General features: G+C 36.9%; 1 protein-coding gene and 1 long non-coding RNA gene across 3 annotated transcripts in view; one reads left to right on the forward strand and one right to left on the reverse strand.

The window, feature by feature from the left end:
• Nucleotides 1-19,127, forward strand: part of FIGN (fidgetin, microtubule severing factor) — a 117,002-nt gene extending 97,875 nt beyond the window's left edge. For both annotated transcript variants that reach the window (XM_060151473.1, XM_060151474.1), the window contains one exon: nucleotides 14,952-19,127. In XM_060151473.1, coding sequence (XP_060007456.1) covers nucleotides 14,952-17,206 — 2,255 coding nt within the window. In that variant the 3' untranslated portion in view covers nucleotides 17,207-19,127. The remainder of the gene's footprint in view (nucleotides 1-14,951) is intronic.
• Nucleotides 1-21,024, reverse strand: part of LOC132521803 (uncharacterized) — a 147,688-nt gene that overhangs the window by 69,025 nt on the left and 57,639 nt on the right. The gene's annotated exons all lie outside the window — the stretch shown is intronic.

Raw genomic sequence — 21,024 nt, forward strand, 5'->3', positions numbered from 1 at the left:
TCATATTACATCATAATTGCCATCATCACTATTATTTGACATCTTAGAGCCTCCTAGCTTTTGTAATAAATTCAAGTGTACAAAGCATCCCCTCTTTTATAAAACATTCATAAATTCTATGATTCATAAATTAAGTTATTCAAGATTATGATAAGGCATTCCAAAGGCACTAAAAGGGACCCTCTCATAATTTTTGTTTTTTATCTGTGAGTCATTTAACCATGTAAATATAGGTTTCTAGTAGTTTTATGCACTGGCTTTGTCTTTTGTTGTTCTGAATATGAATTCAGTCAAGACTTAAAGAAACTAGAAGATATTTTGATCTGAAAGCTGTAAGAATTCACAAGGGAATGAGTTGGTTTCTTCTCTACTTTGTAATGCAAAGAAACGCATTCCACAAAATCAGATGAAACAAGCCGTTAATTTGACAGTCTCAGTTCTCATAGCTATTGATTCAGAAAGCTGAAAACAGTTATGGAGGCTTATTGGCTCCAATTAGGAGTGGTGAAGCTTCAGCTTTGAAGAAATGAGAGTGTATTGGGAGAGGAATCATTCACTAACAGAATCCTTCTTAACATTTTATCATGAATGGGTATAAACTCTTGGTCTCCTGTTTTGTTTTGGGTTTTGTTGGTACTTTTTCATTTATTATCTTTATGGAATAGTCTCAGAATGTTTGTTTAGCAAACAAAAGATATTTATCTTACCATGTGAGACATTTCATGGTAACAAGCTCAAGAGCTTCCTTATGTCTTATTTAGATGTTCTCAAGAAATATTTTCAATCCCTTCTATATAATTTTATATACATGGAAATACCTCTGGATATACTCTATTGATAGACTAATCAATATAGATTCTATAGATATATACTTATTTTAGCACATGCACCATCTTGCATGGAACTCCTCTGCTTAGAGGTATGTAACTCTTTTTTGCCCTTATCAATAAGAAGACTAGCTAACTCTCATGACCACTTTTAGTGCATATAAATAATATATATTCACAATACTGTTCTTTAATGTTAAGATCTTAGTAAAGAGTGCTACAAAAAGGAAGACTCAAGGAGGAAAATGGTATTCACATTTTTAAGAACAATATCTAATGAAGCAATATAGTGTTATTTATAGCTGCTATTAAGAAAAGCCAACGTTTCTTCAAATATTCCTTTCAGAATGTCCAGTTTTTCCCATGTTTTAACTTAGTGATAGAAATGCAATTTTTTCCTCTTAATGATCGTAATACATTTGTATCTTGGGTAACTTTTCATATATAAGCAAATGACAGGAAGACTTTTTTCTGAGGTGTGGGGGATGCTGATGAGGAAAGACTTGATAGCATCAATTATCAGTCATAAAATCCTTGCTTATCATTTGTTAACAAATCCTCAGTTGAAAAACCTTTTGATCAGCTTGGCACTAGCTGAAAATTTGCTGTACAATGAATATAATCCTACTCTAATAGAAGATGACTGCATTTCCAAGTAGATTTTACACAGGAAAAAAGTAAGATTATTGTAATAAATCTAACATCACAGAAACAATTCATGGAGCTTAATTATGACACTACTAAATGTGAAAATCTATTCAGCGCTAGGAACACTTTTCACATTACATTCACGCTAAAGATTGGCTGTTAAGAGCTCATTACTGGTATTTTTCTAAAGAGTGGTTTATTAAACACAGTTACCTAATAAGCATCTTCGGTGGTGCAAATTGCTGAAAACAGTAATGAGTCTGATTAGACTTCATTTCAATTACGACAGCTTGTCTAGGGAAAAAAAATTTATATATATATATATTTTTTTCTTCATGCTTCAGAATTTGGTTGCAAGACACTACAGAGTTTAAAAAATAAAAAGCCACCTCTGTATTTCCTTTCCACAGTTCACTAATGAAGAGAGAATTGTCCAAGTCGTCATCCAATTTACACACTGGAAAACTGGATGGACAAAGTGGAGTCACAATCATGTTTGCTTAAAAACAGCAAAGGCTGCCTTGACTAATATGTCTAAATAAGGTCACCTTTAGTTTCTCTCTGCTTTGTTTTTTTTTTTTTTCCTTAGGAATACAAAGCTATAAATGAGGTGCAGACTTCAACATGATTCATCCCTATTTGGTTTGTGGAGGTTATTCTCCAGATTAATAGGCTCACCTTTCAATTATGTTTTATCCATGGATATTCTACTTAAAATCATAAAAATATAGAAAACCGCTGGACTATGCATGCTAATTATCTGACTGATTTTTTTAAAAATACATATATTGGGGGAAAAATAAAAGAAGCCAAGCTTTATGAATGTGCACTAATATATCAGAAAGTGTAAAGGAATATTCATTAGGCACTAAACTTGATTTGATATTTTTAAAAAGTATGTTATTTAGCTGCATTTAACAGCTAACCTCCTATTAAATCATGCCTGAATATACTGCTCAAATTGAAAGAAAAAAATTGTTAATGTAAAAAGCCTTTAAGTGATTAAGCTGTCACTGCTGTCATTCGGGCACTCTAGTAACATTTTAATGCTTCTGAGAGCTATGGCCAGGGATGCAATCCACTATTTTATGTTATATTTTCTGAAGAGATTATTTTTAAAGTATAATATCATTTGACACTGAACCGGATAAAATAATTCCTAAAGTAAAATATGAAAACAATGGCTGGATGTAGAAGCATTTAAAAAACGGAGGGCACAATAAAACATCCTAACCTGAAAAACTTCACAAGTTAGCTAAGTGATCATGTAATGGCCATAAGACTGAAAGTCATATATAAATGAAATTGTAGTATTGTTTGTAGGCATTTGGATACTTTCAAAAAGATTTACTTAAAAGGAGAACAGTTCCAGGTATGTCAGTTCAATGAGCAGGAATGTACTTTTAAACCTATGATTCATTAATTCTATGAATTTTTCTATTGTGTTTAAGGCGGCGGTGTGGGGGGGTACCTTTTGTATGGAAAACACAAAAACAATTCTAAATTTATAATTGGGATGCTTTCCTAAGTAACTCAATTATCATGTATTTTAATTATTTGCTTTTCAAGGATTTTTTAAACATTTCATCTCAAATGATTCTAGTAAAGTGTTTTTCTTTTTGAATGCAATTGACAAAATGTGTCAATGTATAATAATATTGTCATTAGTTTTCCTTTTCTGAAAAACTTTACATATGTAATCCCAGACCTCCTTGAAAATGAGGCACTCAATGAAGGAAATGATGTTCATAGTATATTTGGAGGTCATAAATAAGACTTTTAAGTTTTATAAGTATGGAAACTTTTTGAGATATATGACTTGGTTCAAGCCACAAATGATAAATATATAGCTAAAGAAAACTTTAAGTAATGCTTATATTTGATTAAAGTATTATGTATACATGCTAGTTAAATAACTTAGAATGTGCTTTGGACTCTGAGATTATAAATAATAAAGCAGATCATTTTTAGGATAAAGGTATTTTAAAAAATCTCTTTTCCTTCTCTCTGTCACCTTTCCCCATTTTCTCTATATCCTTTCCACAACTACAGACACAACACTTTCATATACACGTGTAAGCACCTAGATTTGATTTTTCTGTGTAACCTACCTGTATCACCCGCAGGGTTTTGGTTTTCCTGTTGTTTAGGGACTTGTTTAAATAGGATGCACACTGTTTGAAGAGGTAGCAGGAAGATTTGACTTATTTACTCTTTTAACATAAGCAACTAAAACTAGCGAATTTTAAATTACATTTCTATCTGCTAATTGAAAAATGTGACTGGAAAAAAATTTTCCTTTTCCTTAAAATTATTACCAAATACTGGAGCTTATCCATAACTGAGGCCAATAAAATAGTTCATTATCATCAGTAAGAAGTATAAAATTGTAGAATAGTTTTCACCACATAGAAGTAACATCCTTACAGCTTTGAATTCTATTGACAGTATTGAGAGCAACCTTGTGTTTCACTGCTATATTAGAGACAAAGTAAGCTGTGTTTATTCACAACAGAAGAGAGTTGGATTGGAATTAAAGTAGAATTTATAAGCAAAAGAAAAGCGATCTGTATTTCATGTGGCAGATGCCACTGGATCAACCATTTTATTCAGTTCAGCCAAAACCTAACTTTTTTTTTTTCTTTATGGCCTCATGTATTCTAACAGTAGATGAAACTATGCAGTTGAATATTGTCATAGAGAACACAATCAAGATGGAATCTAAAGAAACAATTTCTCTGCTTGTGGTCCCTCCTATTGTTAGCTTTCCCCAAGGATTACTTTGTTGGGCACCCCCTCCAGGACAGGAAATGCCACTTTCTTTGAGGATGCTGATAGCCTGTCTTCTGCTTTTGTCTCATTATGCAGCATTCTTTGTTTTTACAAATGGAAGAGCCAATAGCACTAATGACTGGACTGTCATTCACACTGCACTTTAACAATGTTCTGTTTATCTGGAAATTAGAGCATCCTAATTATAGGTGGTGCTCAGGTTTTTTTCACCAAACCATAGAATGTGGCCAGGTAGGGAGAATGGAAAGGTGAGGAAACTACGGTTGTTACGAAGAGCTCTTCACTTTTAATCCTTGACCATGTTGATTGTATTCTAAAGCAGTTTATCTTCATATGTTGTCTTATATGGGAGAAACAACACTAAACCTACCAAAACTCATTTCATACGTTGCTTTTTCCACTGCCTTCAGATCAAAGTTATTTTCTTCAGGCTGGACTAAATTATACACAGGTCCCAGGAGTGAAGGACACTGAATTAATGCACTATGTCACCCAGCCCTGACTATAGAATATTTTTATCAAAGTCCAAGGCACTATTTTGCTATTGCATTAAAAATTAATGCATGGATTGCCAAAAAGAGAAAAATGCATAAATAACCTAAACAAATTTTGTCTGGGCTTTGCACACTTCAGAGTTACCTTAAACAAAGAGTTTTTAAGGAGAATGGTTGGAGTTGTATACATATATGTAAATAATATTCTTACTCCTTTGTCTAATTATATGAGAGAGACCTCCAATTTAAATAAGCAGTCTTAATTATCTATTTTGTTTTATGTAAACTGTCTTTTTAGAGTAAGGTTTCAGAGGAACACAAAAAGAAGCTGAATGCAGATTCCATCTTACACAGGGTCGTGGGGCTTGGCAGATTATGAATTTGTTTATTGACCCATGTCAGCATGGGATGTTGGGCAAAAATGAATGTAGTTCACCTTAAATATAACTAAATTGAACTTTGCATTTATATACTTGAAACAGAATAGATACACACAACTATTTATGAATAGCACTATGTACACATAATGATTAACATAACATTTTAGCAGTGTGACAGAGGACATTAACCACCCATGTCATAACTCAAGGTTGGTACCATGCCCAGTTTGTGTTAATTAAAAGTGCAAATTTATTTTATATGGCACAAGAGTATCTTGAGAATCAACTGGAATGACCCCAGACTTTTAGGACGCTGATAACATTATCTCAGCAGAGTCCTTTTTTAAAATAAAGATTCAAAACCCATAGAAAATGCACAATACTTTTGGCATTTGGATTTCTCTTTCTGGATCAATCATACAGGCTGAATACTATGAATCTAGCATGGAGCTTTCAGGTTGTGTTAACCCCATTTATCCCTGCACGCTACAGCTCACCTGTTATTTATACACATAAGAGGTTTGATACTGCAGAACAAGGGGAGTGCTCTGTTGTGACACAGAACATACGTATTCATTAGCCCTGGCAGGTCCCTATGGACAGAAGTGGTGTGTCCTGATGATCTCTGTATGACAGAAAGAACTGGGGGGGAAGGGTAGATGGCCTTAATGGATTGAAAACGTATATGGAAAAAGGGAAGAGACAGAATGAGTAATGAAAGGCCACAAAGTAACAACTTTAAAGGTTAGCTACAAAGCACTATTTAAACTGATTAAAATTGTCTAAAATCATTCACAGAGGTAGAATAAACAAGATAACATTTGACTCAACATGGGAAAATCAGTCCTCTTATGCACTAACCCTCAAATCCTTTCGCTTGCAATAGTTGATAACACTGACACTAAATACTAAGATTCAGAGTATGAATTGTTTGTATATTTTAAATTGCATGTATATGCATAGTTGTGTATTCTGTTGAATTATGGTAGGATGTACACAGACTTTTGGACATTGTTTTTTACTTGATTTAGATGATTATTCAAAAATTTGTATACATATGCTTTTGTAAAACTACCCCTTGCTCTAAAAAAGAAAACCCATAAATCTGAACTATAAACTATATGTATTTTATGTGAGTGTGATTATATGTTCATTTGAATACTTTGATTTGAGTATGGGAGATTTTAGGACCCCCAGAGGAAAATAAATTATTTATTTGAATTATGATTTTTGGTTTGCTTTAAGTGATAGGCTCTCTTGATAATGTATTGAACATAAGCCTGGTGGCCTAAAAGTGATATTTCTTTTATCAGTGTAATTTTCTTTGCATAACTGCTTATGCACTCATCCTCATAAATGCAAGTCATTCTCTTATATATGACTTGCATGTTAAAAATGATGACCTATGAGACCCATGCATACCAAGTTTCAACCTCATTATGAAATATTGGCAAAATAGAGATTTTTATACTTGGTCACGTTTTGATGAGTGAATATTTTGTTGCTGTGAATAAAATTTAATGCATTCTAGGGAAACTGATTCAGATCATAAGCTACCCACAAATTTAATTGAAGGACAGGGTATATACCATTCTAGTCCAAGTCATGGTGCCCTGTAACATTGAATACTTGCTTTTAAAGCTCAAAATGATGACATACAGAACAAGATCAGTTGCTTATCCAGATACCATCTACCCAGCAACTTGCTATAAGAAATAAGAAGCATAACTTTGGAGTAACTTAATGTCTCAAAAGTTGTAGTAGAGGTCATGATCGACTATTACTATTAAATGAAGTCTTGGTTTGTGGAGTCAGAACCTATGGCATATTCAGGGAGCATATTAGGAATGGTGGAGACTGACATGGAAAACAGCTAGAAAAAGTATCTAACAAATCAGAGCAAAGGGGGGGACGCTGAAACAGCAGCAATCTGGAAACCAGTTTTTTAAAGCAATCATTTCTCATTTTACACTGTTGTACTAGTGACACTGAATCAACAAGGGAAATATCAAATATTTTTCCCATGCTTTGAGTAACAGGGCAGGAATGACATAATAAATAGTATTTGGAAAAATTGTAATCTAAAGGCACTACTATTTTTTTAAGTTTTAAAGCACTATACTTGCTAGTTTTCAGGATAATGTACTTAAGTGAAAAAACTGGAGCTTGAAGCTTCAGAGTGAAGTCATAATTTTAATTGCGTATGTGACCAGTAGATACCATAAAAATACCTGATGTTGTCATAGGGAGTGGGAACGTCATGACAAAATGGAGAGGGCATGCCATGTCTAGAGGGGGCAACTGGACCTCAGATTCAGGCAACTGTTGCCAGGCAAGAATGAGGTCTAGTGTAAGATCATTCAACTTGTCTTGAAAAAGTGGGAACTATGGAACTACAGATTCTTTTATATAAAATTGACTGATTTTTAAAACTCTGTGCTGGCCAAATGAAATATAGTTACAGGTTACATGCTGCCTGCAGGCTGTCAGGTGGCAATTTCTCTATGTTAGAAGGTGAGGTATTTAAACTATATTTACCAAGGACCATTTAGCCAGAAATGCCTTTGTGATTGTTAAAAAGGATTGCTTTATGCAAATAATGTGGAGTAGGGGGAGGGAGTAATTTGCTGCGAAATGTATTATAATTTGGATTCTTGAGGTGTGAAAGTGTGATTTAACGAGAAAAATCTTTGACAGTATTACTGTATAATTAGAATATCTTATTTTGAGACTGGGTTTTCAGATCATCCTTAACTGGTTTTAAACCTCTATTGTTTCTTAGCTGTGGTCTCTACAATGTTGACTCACAAATACCATTAAGAATAAATAGCATAAAAATATTTTGAATTTTTGACAGCTTTTTGATTAAGGAGATCATGCTCTGTGTTTTGCTGAGTATGAAAGAATTTCTATACCTTTCTTATAACCAACATTCCCACTGGAAAATTTCCTTTTCAGTAGCTGTCCAGAGGTTGAAGAAAAAGTGATTTATAAATTCTAGGAGTGATTTTAGTTCTTTTTCTGTCCAGTCAGTTTTGTTTTGTGTTTAATGCATCTCTGGCTTTTTCAAAATAAAAGCATAAGAAGAAATATTTGTGTAGCAGGTTACAGTTGGAAAATATTTTCACAAATATTACTGCTTTAGGTAACCTTAATAACAATCGAGTAAGGTATATGATACCATTATTGTCAATATTTTATGGCTGAAAAAAGTGAGTATGATATGCTTATGTGATTTCACCAGGATTAGAACAAATAAATGATGGCATGGATCAGGGCCAGTGGTCTGAACCTCAAGCATGGGTTATTCACTCTTCAAACAAAATTCTAGGATCTTCTTTATGTTTTCTCCAGTCCCTTTCTATCCCAACCATCTAGTAATGCCTCCAAACAAAACACTGTGTTAGACAAAATAGTGCTCGACCCCACAGTATACTATGATAAGTGAAGTACTAAACCTGTAACTGAGGCTGTCTGGATTGGGGACTAGGTCATTTGAAAGTTCCCTTAATCTCTAAAATCAAAGAGTCTAAGGGAATTTAGAATGTGAAATTATAAAGAACACAGGAGCTGGAAAAGTTTCATTGTCTGGTAAACAGATTCCCTTGATGTAATTTCTTAGCATTGAACCACAGGCTTTACACACAGCAGGCCCTCAATTTGTTGACTAATTAAGATTAACAGTCCCTATATCATATTCAGCTTATACAGGACTTTTCATTTTGGTGTTCTGAAGATGGAACCTATTTAAATAGGTTAAGGAGAATATATAATTTCTGTGCTTCTTCCCCTCACTTTTCCCCTGATACTACTTTTAAATATGACATCACATTTTAGGCTAGGAATTATTGGGAAATGGACTAAGGAAGATTTCAGATCAAATAGATTAGAACAGGTAATACTAGATACTGCTGGGTTGGCCTCTTGGCTTACGAGGGTCAGTACACAAAAGGAGAATGCTGCTTAGTCTGCTGAAACATTTTGGTTGGTCATCACTCCCCTTGAAGCATAAAGGTAAGTAGTTATTGTATAGGGCCAGTTTTCAGTATCAGGAAGTTTGTAGGCCCTCTCTCAGAAGACTCTTATTTTTTAGCCAATGAATTTGCTACTCTCTACTTGAAATTTTGAATGTTCTATGTGTTAGTTTTGCCATTTCCTACCTAGGAGATGATGAATCTGTTGCATTATTAGGCTGAGGGGGCAGTAAGTAAACTATTATAATTACTTTATTGCATTTACCCCAGTCGTGATTTTTTCTAGAGAGAATCTTGGTAAATATGGTGTTCAATTTTAAAAAAAATATCCAAAGGAGTGTAATAGGTGTAGTGATGTCGTGCAGGCCTGTGTGAGCACTGTGCAGCTTTCCTAGAGCAAGCCGGCCATGCCTGCAGGTGTTTGCCTCAGGTCTCTGCCCTTAGGAAGTTTGAGAAAACCTACAAATGAAAGCAGAGTCCCTAACAGCCAGAATTACCCTATGGGAACCTTGTAGAAGAGAGCCGCTTTTATAGACCTCATGAACTTCTGAATAGCATACCTGTGTTGGGGTGGGGGGGTGCAGTAGTGAGTGTCTTAGATTAATATTACCATGAATGTGTGCTAAAAATCGATTCTAGAAGACCTAGTCTTTTATTCCCAATTTCCTCCGATTCTGAAAGTCGTTTCTATGTCCTTCATTTTTCTATATAACAGTGTCTTTATCATTTTGAAGCTGTGACAGAACTTTGAAGAATGCCACAGTAGTTTTGCTTCAAAATAGTTAAAGAGTTAAATGGAAGAAGTAGAGCAATGAGGCAGCAACTGTTTAGTAATTAAACCTAAGTTAGGGCTTCCCTGGTGGCGCAGTGGTTGAGAGTCCGCCTGCCAATGCAGGGGACACGGGTTTGTGCCCCGGTCCGGGAAGATCCCACATGCCGCGGAGCGGCTGGGCCCGTGAGCCATGGCCGCTGAGCCTGCGCTTACGGAGCCTGTGCTCCGCAACGGGAGAGGCCACGACAGTGAGAGGCCCGCGTACCGCAAAAAAAAAAAAACAAAAAAAAACCTAAGTTATAAAATGGTCAGTAATGATAAGAATGAAAAATGTTATCCAAACTGTCCAGTTTCATGGGAAATATAGACTTGTTCATTTATATATACAAAAATTCATCCTATAACAATAAAATACTCAGGGTTTTTACTGTAGTATGTCATCCTTGTGCACACTTATGTTAAAGTATCTTAAAAGCAGTTTTCTATTAAATTATATATTTTAAAAATAAACACATTGCATTGTGAAATTTGCCAGCTGTATTAAGAATTTTCTAATCCTTTCAAAAATGAAAATTGATGTTTTGGAACAATTCTTCAATTATCTTGAGGAACTATTTTTCTTACTTTCTACTGTTTTCTGAATTTTTATTGTACCTAATATTTAAGCTGTTTCTAAACATCAGTGGGAGTTATTGTTCTGGAGTCATGTTTCTAATAATGTTAAAATAGTATTGTTTCTGAGGTTTTTCTCTTCATGTTCCAAAGAGAAACCATATAAGAACTGTTTTTAAAACCCATCTTATTATTTGGGTGCCAAGTTAAGTGACATGCATGTGCTGCTGTTATCTAGGGAGCACGATATTTTGTTCAAAGAACATTTGGCTCCACATTTTGCTTACATTTCACATCAGAAATATCGCCACAAATAAATAGAACAATAATAATAACAATGACAACAAGTTTAGTTCTATTTCCAATTAGTATTACAATTCAAGAAACTGGTGAAAAAGCTCTTTGTCCTCCTAAGACCAGAACACTCTCCTGAACACAGGCTTCTTCAGTTCCTACTAATATTAGGAAGTAGCTTATGGTTTAACTATTAATTTATACTTTCAAATACTATTAATGATTTTAAAGCACTGGATAAATACTCATGTTTCAGGGGATGTGAATAATTCTGTCCCCTTAAGGTTATTTAATGAAAGCTTAATCTTAAATTTTGCAGCCCTGCTTAGGTTGTTATTTAGTATGCATCAATAAATAAACTTTCAATTATCTTGGTAAGCATATCCAAAAATAGAATGAGAATCAAAAGGCAATGGTGTATCCAGTAATTGTTCCAAATAGATAACTTTAAAAATATATAAATTTATTTATTTATTTGTTTGTTTGTTTGTTTTTGGCTGCGTTGGGTCTTCATTGCTGCACGTGGGCTTTCTCTAGTTGCAGTGAGCGGGGCCTACTCTTCATTGTGGTGCACGGACTTCTCATTGTGGTGGCTTCTCTTTTGGTGTGTGGGCTCTAGGCGCGCAGGCTTCAGTATTTGTGCACGTGGGCTCTAGGGCACAGGCTCAACAGTTGTGGTGCACAGGCTTAGTTGCTCCGTGGCATGTGGGATCTTCTGGGACCAGGGCTCAAACCCATGTCCCCTGTATTGGCAGACGGATTCTCAACCACCGCACCACCAGGGAAGCCCCAAACAGATAATTTTGATAGAACCTTTATTTAATTTCAGATGAAACAAATCTTATGAAATTTAATTATTTTTGCTAGAGTTTATGCAGTTAAACTATGCATTTCTCTATGCAGTGAAAATGGCCAACCTATTTTATTTAAACTTTATTATATATTCCTGTCTTTTACAGTGATTATAACTTACTAAAATCATTTGTTGCATGTATTTTACAAATGATTAATCTACAAGAAAAATTTTAATCCAATAAAGGTGAAAGTTGCCCTTTTTGGTTGTTTTTTAAAATAATTACCCTAAAGCTAAAGCGGTTTCATTTTTTCAAGGGGCAATTTTTTAAAAAAATCATGTTTGTCATGTATGTTTGTTAACTTATGCCACCAATGGCTTAGCTCAGCTAACTGAAAGGAAGCCAGACCCTTTTATGGGGGGGGAGGTGAGTGTTGTGTTGTGTTTGTGGTAAATTCCATTGTCTGTGACTCCTAAATTATTTTCTGAGACCTTTTTTTTAAGACATTTATTCATGTTTCTTCTGTATCCATCTAATCAAATTCCTACTCATAGCATACGTGTTTTCTTATTTTCTCAACTCTGTATTTTGATAATCTTTTAAAGAAAAAAAAATCCTAATAGAAATTCCCTGGAAATAATTTACAGGACTAATGAATCTGTAGGTCTTTTAGACAGTTCTACATTACAGTCCCATTAATATTCTCTCCTTTTTATAAGGCTTGAAGTAAATCCCATGACACTAGAAGAATTTAGATACTGATTACTTGCGATTGGTTCCTGGTGATTTGCTCTTAATAATTTCCAGTTGAATTTAATGAAAGTATGATTCCTGAAATGCTGCTTCATTAAAATTGCATCTTTTCCCCTTTAAGTGTGGTCTCGGTCATTTCACCCATTTTTGCGGTGTGTTTTTCTCCCCCTTAAAAAGTAATGATTGAGAAAGCAGAAACAATTAAGAATATCACTTTAGTTCTTCCTAGAAGGCCCCCCACAGTTCCTCTGCATGAAATGATGCAAGCTGCACTTCATCAGGATTTTATAATATGTTCTTTCCAATTGAAGAGATTATTTTTTTAAGTAGTTTTAAAAGAGAAACATGAAGATTTGTGGGGAGGTGAAGGAAAGGAAAGTGAAGAATCTGTTGCATATACAGGAGAAGTAAGGTGTTTAGTATTTTTACTCAAAAAGATATATATATATATATATATATATATATATATGGAGCTTGATTAAGTTATACAGTGCAGCATTCAGAGTTAATTTAATTGAGATGGTGATTTGCCAATGAATATCTACATGGATCCTTTTTAAAAATCCAAATGCAAATGAGTACAACTACAGTAAAATATATTTGCAAATGAATCCTGTTGCTTTATTCATTTATTATGTAATTACTGCAATCTTTCCCACCTTGTTTTCAGTATTTCTTAATCATTAAGTCAGAAGCATGACAGCAGTGCCGGCCCTGGCATGATTCTCTTTGACTGAAACCTTGTAAATTAACACAATTAGCACAGCATCATCCTGCTAATTAACTTCCAGAGTCTGGTACAGTGGTTTTGCAAGCAAGGAAGAGGGAGTCAGAAGGGAATCAACATGCCATTCTGTTACCAAACTCTGTGATACGTTCAGTTTAGCTCAGTAAGTCAAAGCCGGCCATGTCAGGAGCCAAAGTCAGGCAATGAAGAGCTAAAGGGGTTGGAGGAGGAAAGCAGAAGCGGGTAGGAGCTGTCAAAATAGACTGCAGTAATTCAGAAGGGAGCTGATGCCACAGATGCTTCATTTAGACCAGAACTCCTTCTTATCAAGGAATCTCTGCCAGAGGGCACAAGAGAGTTTGCAAAATTCACTTACCATAATACAAAGGAGATTAAGGAGGCCTGCTTAATACAGCTGTATCAGAATAGGAAGTGTTCCAATCAAGCAGAGATTAGAATAGGACGAACCAGCATTGGGAAATAGAACAGGGTTCCAGTGCTCTTCTGTAACTAACTATATGTGAGTCCTCGAGGGTACATTATAAATCCCTTTGGGTACTGGTTCCCTAATGAGGGAAATAAGGCAATGTCTAAGGTCTCTCTTTAAACTGTAAAATTCAAATGATTCTCTCATTCTGACTGCTTCATAATGAGAAAATACTCTTGTATAGTTTGCTACATAGTCACCTTGCTTCCGTTTGTAATCTAGCAGATGATAGAGTTACACATAGCATCTCATTTTCTAGTTATACTCTTCGAGTTTATGCCACACACTGCTTTCCATAAATGTAAAGGGTTAGAATCCAGATTCTCTGTTCTTATCTTCCCTTTTACCTGCTCCCCCCCTTCATTCATATATATATATTTTCCCCCCCGCCCCTCAGTACCTTGAAGGCTGTAAGGCAGAGGGAAAGATGATAACAGAAGAAGGGAGAATGCTAGCTAGAAGACCGACAGACAAGTGATGCTTGTTTTTTTTTTTCAGAGTTTCAACAACAGGACTGAGAGGCAGAAAGGAGCCAGTTGTAATTCATACCGAGTTGTAGGCTTTGTGCGATGAAAGCGATGGAGCGCTGCCTGGGAGATTGCTTTGCTGCACTCCACGAAGCAGATTTGAAACTGTCGTGGACCACTTTAGATGAGAGTTGGATTATGGAATGACCTGCTATGTCTGTGTCATATTGTTCTGCGCAGGGAGCATTATACTGTGCTAACTAGGTGTTCAGTACCAAATAAGAGAGGTGTCCTAGATGTGATCTGTCAGCTGTGTCTCATTTTTATATTGGTTAAAATATAAAACAGAAACTGTGATGTGAAGAGACAGGATAGCTGGATATCGCACATGTTAATACTCTCACGTGCTAGATATTTAAAATGTATGCATATTTTATTGTAAGAACTTGTGATTGAATTCTAACTTGACAGGAATGTGTATGTACATACATATGTGTTTCTGTGTGTGTGTGTAGCAAGTAACTTGATAGGCTTAGCAGAAATAAATTTACTTATTACTTAAAAATGAAAAAAAATGTAGGTCTCCTACAGAGTTTTCATTTAAATTGTTTACTTTTTATACAGGGTATAAATTACTTTTATACAGGGTTGAAAGTTTTCATTTAAATTGTTTACTTTTTATACAGGGTTGAAATGTTATACAGGGTTTTCATTTAAATTGTTTACTTTTTATACAGGGTTGAAATTCAGTCCCTTTTAAAGTGTATGCATTGTAGAGACCATAACAGGTATTATAAACTGTGGAAATCCTTTATAATGTCACTATCGTTGGCGGAAAATAATAGGTAACAAAAGAAGTTGGGGGAAAAAGCTTTAACGGTTCTGATGAGTATCTAAGTAAATTAACTTTTTCCCCCCCAAATCTTTAGGCTTGAAGATGCAGTGGACGCCGGAGCATGCCCAGTGGCCAGAACAGCACTTTGACATCACCTCCACCACTCGGTCTCCTGCCCACAAAGTTGAAGCTTACAGAGGTCATCTGCAGCGCACCTACCAGTATGCCTGGGCAAATGATGACATATCTGCTCTGACTGCATCCAACCTACTAAAAAAATATGCAGAGAAGTATTCTGGCATTTTGGAAGGCCCCGTGGACCGACCTGTACTCAGCAACTACTCTGATGCGCCATCAGGACTAGTGAACGGTCGGAAAAATGAAAGCGAACCGTGGCAGCCTTCCTTGAATTCAGACGCTGTTTATCCCATGAACTGTGTTCCGGATGTTATCACTGCCAGCAAAGCTGGAGTCAGTTCAGCCCTCCCTCCAGCAGATGTCTCTGCAAGTATAGGGAGCTCTCCTGGGGTGGCCAGCAACCTGACAGAGCCTAGTTATTCAAGTAGTACCTGTGGAAGCCACACTGTACCTAGTCTTCATACAGGGCTCCCATCTCAGGAATATGCCCCAGGATACAACGGCTCATATTTGCATTCTACTTACAGCAGCCAGCCAGCACCTGCACTTCCTTCACCTCATCCTTCTCCCTTGCATAGCTCTGGGCTCCTACAGCCACCACCTCCTCCTCCACCGCCACCAGCCCTGGTCCCAGGCTACAATGGGACTTCTAACCTCTCCAGTTATAGCTATCCCTCTGCTAGCTATCCTCCTCATACTGCTGTGGGATCTGGGTACAGCCCTGGGGGTGCACCCCCTCCTCCTTCAGCATACCTGCCTTCAGGAATTCCTGCTCCCACCCCCCTGCCCCCCACCACTGTTCCTGGCTACACCTACCAGGGTCATGGTTTGACACCTATCGCACCCGCGGCTCTGACAAACAGTTCGGCAAGTTCTCTCAAAAGGAAAGCTTTCTATATGGCAGGGCAAGGAGACATGGACTCCAGTTATGGAAATTACAGCTATGGCCAACAGAGATCTACACAGAGTCCTATGTACAGAATGCCCGACAACAGCATTTCAAACTCAAATCGGGGGAATGGCTTTGACAGAAGTGCTGAAACATCATCCTTAGCATTTAAGCCAACGAAGCAGCTAATGTCCTCTGAACAGCAAAGGAAATTCAGCAGCCAGTCCAGTAGGGCTCTGACCCCTCCTTCCTACAGTACTGCTAAAAATTCATTGGGATCGAGATCCAGTGAACCCTTCGGGAAGTACACTTCACCAGTAATGAGTGAGCATGGGGATGAGCACAGGCAGCTCCTCTCTCATCCAATGCAAGGCCCTGGACTCCGTGCAGCTACCTCATCCAACCACTCTGCGGACGAGCAACTGAAGAATACTGACACGCACCTCATTGACCTGGTAACCAACGAGATTATCACCCAAGGACCGCCAGTGGACTGGAATGACATTGCTGGTCTCGACCTGGTAAAGGCTGTCATTAAAGAGGAGGTTTTATGGCCAGTGTTGAGGTCAGATGCATTCAGTGGACTGACGGCCTTACCTCGGAGCATCCTTTTATTTGGACCTCGGGGAACAGGCAAAACATTATTGGGCAGATGCATAGCTAGTCAGCTGGGGGCCACGTTTTTCAAAATTGCTGGTTCTGGACTTATCACCAAGTGGTTAGGAGAAGCAGAGAAAATTATCCACGCCTCTTTCCTTGTGGCCAGGTGTCGCCAGCCCTCGGTGATTTTTGTCAGTGACATTGACATGCTTCTCTCCTCTCAAGTGAGTGAGGAACACAGTCCAGTCAGTCGGATGAGAACCGAATTTCTGATGCAGCTGGACACTGTACTAACTTCGGCTGAGGACCAAATCGTAGTAATTTGTGCCACCAGTAAACCAGAAGAAATAGATGAATCTCTTCGGAGGTACTTCATGAAACGACTTTTAATCCCACTTCCTGACAGCACAGCGAGGCACCAGATAATAGTACAACTGCTCTCACAGCACAATTACTGTCTCAATGACAAGGAGTTTGCACTGCTCGTCCAGCGCACAGAAGGCTTTTCTGGACTAGACGTGGCTCATTTGTGTCAGGAAGCAGCGGTGGGCCCTCTCCATGCCATGCCAGCCACAGACCTTTCAGCCATTATGCCCAGCCAGTTGAGACCCGTTACATATCAAGACTTTGAAAATGCTTTCTGCAAGATTCAGCCTAGCATATCTCAAAAAGAGCTTGATATGTATGTTGAATGGAACAAAATGTTTGGTTGCAGTCAGTGATAACTTCTTTAAAAAAAATGTAATGAATGTTGGCACACACACATAAAACCTGCTACATAGGGTATAGAGCCCCTTTCCAGTAGTGTTTGAATTGCAAAGGGTACTGGGGAAGAAGACGATTAAGTTGCATCTTTAGAGTCAGGGTAGATTTGGAGGAAAAATGCATCCAATGAGAGCTTCTGATTTGAAAGCCCCAGATGACATAAAGCATCTGCTGATGCTCAGTTCGGTTCAAGCTAGACAACACTCACCAAGGAGCAAGGTGCAAGTGTGTTGATTTCAGAAGGACATGAACCTCGTGTGTTGATTCCATTCTGCTGTTCTCGAGATTTAGTTGCTGTCAAGTGCCTGGAGTGGTGCTTTATTTTTTGTTTGCCTCACAATTACATTGGTGGCATGTGCTAATATAAAGAGCTTTAACTTCAAACATTATTGGACTAAAGAGATGAATGGTTGTGTTTCGACAGAAAACCAGATTTTTGCCATTTTAAGAGCAACAGTATTCCTCAATCCTGTCTGTTCTGCAGTATTAAGCTAAGAACAGGTAAAACAGGGTAACGGTAATCTGGACCTTAATTTCTGCAGTTCATTTCTTTTAATGTTCTTGTCTGCAAAAACTCAGGAAAGTGATTGTGATTTGTACAGTACCTCAAAGGAATGTGTTGAAAGCACTATGTACTGCTGAGAGTAATGGGATAGGCTTCAATGTTACTTTATATTAAAATGTATGTTTACCTCAACAATTGGAAAATAGCAAGGAAAATTACTTTGAATGTATCCAGAAAAATACTGAGTGTGATACAACTGAATATTTACAACTTAAAGTAAAAATGGAAGGATTTTTTTTTAAAGGTTCTTTCACTAATTATGGGGAATTGACCAGAGCAGAATAATTCTTTATATCAATACCTGCAAGAGTTCTTCGTACATTGCTCCTTGATAATGAAGTGAAAATGTTCTTAGAAGGTACACTGGTTAATGGAAAGCTACTTATACAGTCTGTGTTAGTGTCTAGAACAGTCAGCCACAAGACCCGTTTAGGACCCTGAAAGTCACAGTACCTAAAAACTAGGACTGCCTTTTCCTGCAGAGCTGGTAATGGTGGTGGTGATTTGCAAGTTCTCTCTGAAACTGCTGGGAATGGTGTCATCCTATTCACTAATCTAGCTTATAGGCTTGCCGTGCTGTTTGACAGAATGCAGAAGATAGCAACCAAAACAAACAAGCAAACAAATAAATACAGAAAACAACCAACCAACTTATATATCTGCAAAGAATATATCTACGTCCCCTCTCCTTCTTGACTCCTCTCTTGTCAGTGCAATTTTGCTTCTCATTTTGAAATCTTCTGGGCTGTAGTGCTCCCACATTCATTTCTACCTCAGTTTTGTTGCATTTCTCTTGGAAAGTCAAATAGAAAATTGGAAGTAGACACACACACACACACACACACACACACACAAATATAGCTTGCCAAACATGTTACTTTGTTTTCTTCTATCTTTTCCCATAAATCTAGTTTCCAAAAAACATCAGCCTTCATGCTCACTTCCACAGAAGTCCACCCTCACCCCAACAGCATATGTGGCATTTTTCTCAATTTCCCATTCCTCATCTGCTCCCCACCAAGTTGTTCTTTGTATCCTTTAATGCTTTATGTGCAACTTTTCATTGCTAGGTGACTGATGTTTGGCAATGCCTCTGAACAGACACGGTGTAGGCTGTAGCCTTCCAAAGCCACTGCCCGTGCATAAGCAGAATAGCCTGGCTTTTTGAATGTATTTTTCCTGGTTTTTTTTTTTCCTTCCTTTTTTTAGTTGAGAGATGCAGTAACAAAACTGTTGCAAAGCACTGGCATTTTATGTATTCAAAAAGTGATGTACATTTTTAAAAATTTTAAATAAATGCAATGAGAAGCCCTAAGAAAGGTCTTTCTGTTATTGTTTTGTTTTCCTTCAAATTTTTTTTTTTTTTACTGATTTCATCCACAATGTCAAATTCTCTGAAACACTTAACATAGAGAAAGCTAATGAAGGACTTGATATTTCTGAAATTTTATGATGCTTGATCATTACTCCCCTTTTTTCTTATTTTTCTTGTTGCAAAAAACTGAGCAAATGAACCAGAATTTAACTTACTATGATTTTCTATCAATTAAAACTGTTCTTACACATAAATATTCCATATTAAAAAGCAGTGCCTTTCATTAAGGATACAAAAAATAATATTTAAGTACGTCCTCTGCTTTTCACAAGTGAATAAACACTACAGTCGTGTTCTGGCTCTACCCTGCACATATCCCTTATTGTAAGGAAATTCTAATATCCCCATTAACCTGTAGGTTCATATTGATCTCACTGACAAGTTTACTTTTGCACGGTGCTGACCTATTTTCAGTCTTTTGGACATCACATTTCATCTCCGCCAACATTCTGTGTTCACTTGAAAGCAACTGGCAAGTTTTGACAAACCCAATCTTACTTAGACAACTTTGGAAAATCCAGTATTGACCCACATTTCCGTGGCTAGTAAGAGTTAATGCCAAATATATGACTGCACTATTGTGTTTTACACTCATTTATAAAACTGAAAATAAAGTCATGCATATTGGCTTTTAGCTTTAAATGACTTAAAAATTACTTTGAGATATGAGTGGCCAAAAATCCGTGTACTTAGGCAGAAGCTGAAGTTGTGTGTGAATTTCATTTAGCCTCACAAATTCTAGGATTTGATCTCTTAGGAAATTGGGCATGCTGAAGAAATGAAGATCTGTTGGGGGAAATAATGCTGACTTTTAGGTAGGTAGTGCTGTCCTGTGAGTCTTTGATTCTGCATGGCAGCATTATGAGCTCTTCTATGGACTAGCCTAATAATGAGCTCTTTTCTGACCATCTTTTCTAGAGCTTGGGGAGGGGGTGGGGGTACCACATCCTGAGAAGTGAACGTGCACAATCAGTTATGGTACAACTGAGTAATGGGGCTTCATAGTCTTGGACACTTTTTGACTGCTAAGAATTTGGAGAAGACTACTAATGAAGGTAAGGTAATGAGCCAGTCCAAGTCTCTTGCTGTCTGGCCAGGGGATTTGAGCCAGTCCACTTAACAGCCCCTAATTCCCTTCTTCACAACTGCAATAACATTTCCAACAGGGACAAAAAGGAAGTGAAGGAAACTACTTCAGTAGAACGATCAATAGAAATTCAAGAGGTAGTTCATAATGACCTTATGTGTGACACGAATGGAAATACTCTACACTTCTGGCATGCTTCTCACCAAAATATTTAGAACATTAGTGACAATACAGAAAAATTTGCTGACTGAGCTGATCAATGGAATGTGAAGGCAGTATACTTTAAGGCTATTTACTTTCACACAGAATGTTTATCTATTAGTCAGTTTGTATTCTACTCAAATGCAGATAGACGGGTATAATGTTTTCTTGTGCATTTGAAACCTATCAAGGAGAAAATAAACCATTCCACTAAAATACATAGGCCAAACACCATCTGGGCAAGTGAAAAAAGCTATCCAGAGGCTATGCTATGTAAAATACCAAGGTCAATTTACACTGGTTGAATAGTACTTGGCTACTACGCAGTTTTCAAAAGAATACATCCAAAAAAAGTCCAAATTAATTCCCACAATAGGTCTTTGTAAATTTAAATATATTTGTGGGTTGGAAAATATGTTCCAGAGGCATTTAGAATTTTTTTCTCTGAAAATGTGTCTAACTCCAAGCAGAAAGTTACTTCTCTAATCTCATTCTCATGTTTTCTTTTAGCAAGAATTGGGTATGATCATTGAACTTATTTTGCAAA

Source organism: Lagenorhynchus albirostris, chromosome 6 (assembly GCF_949774975.1).
Source record: "Lagenorhynchus albirostris chromosome 6, mLagAlb1.1, whole genome shotgun sequence".
Taxonomy (NCBI): Eukaryota; Metazoa; Chordata; class Mammalia; order Artiodactyla; family Delphinidae; genus Lagenorhynchus; species Lagenorhynchus albirostris.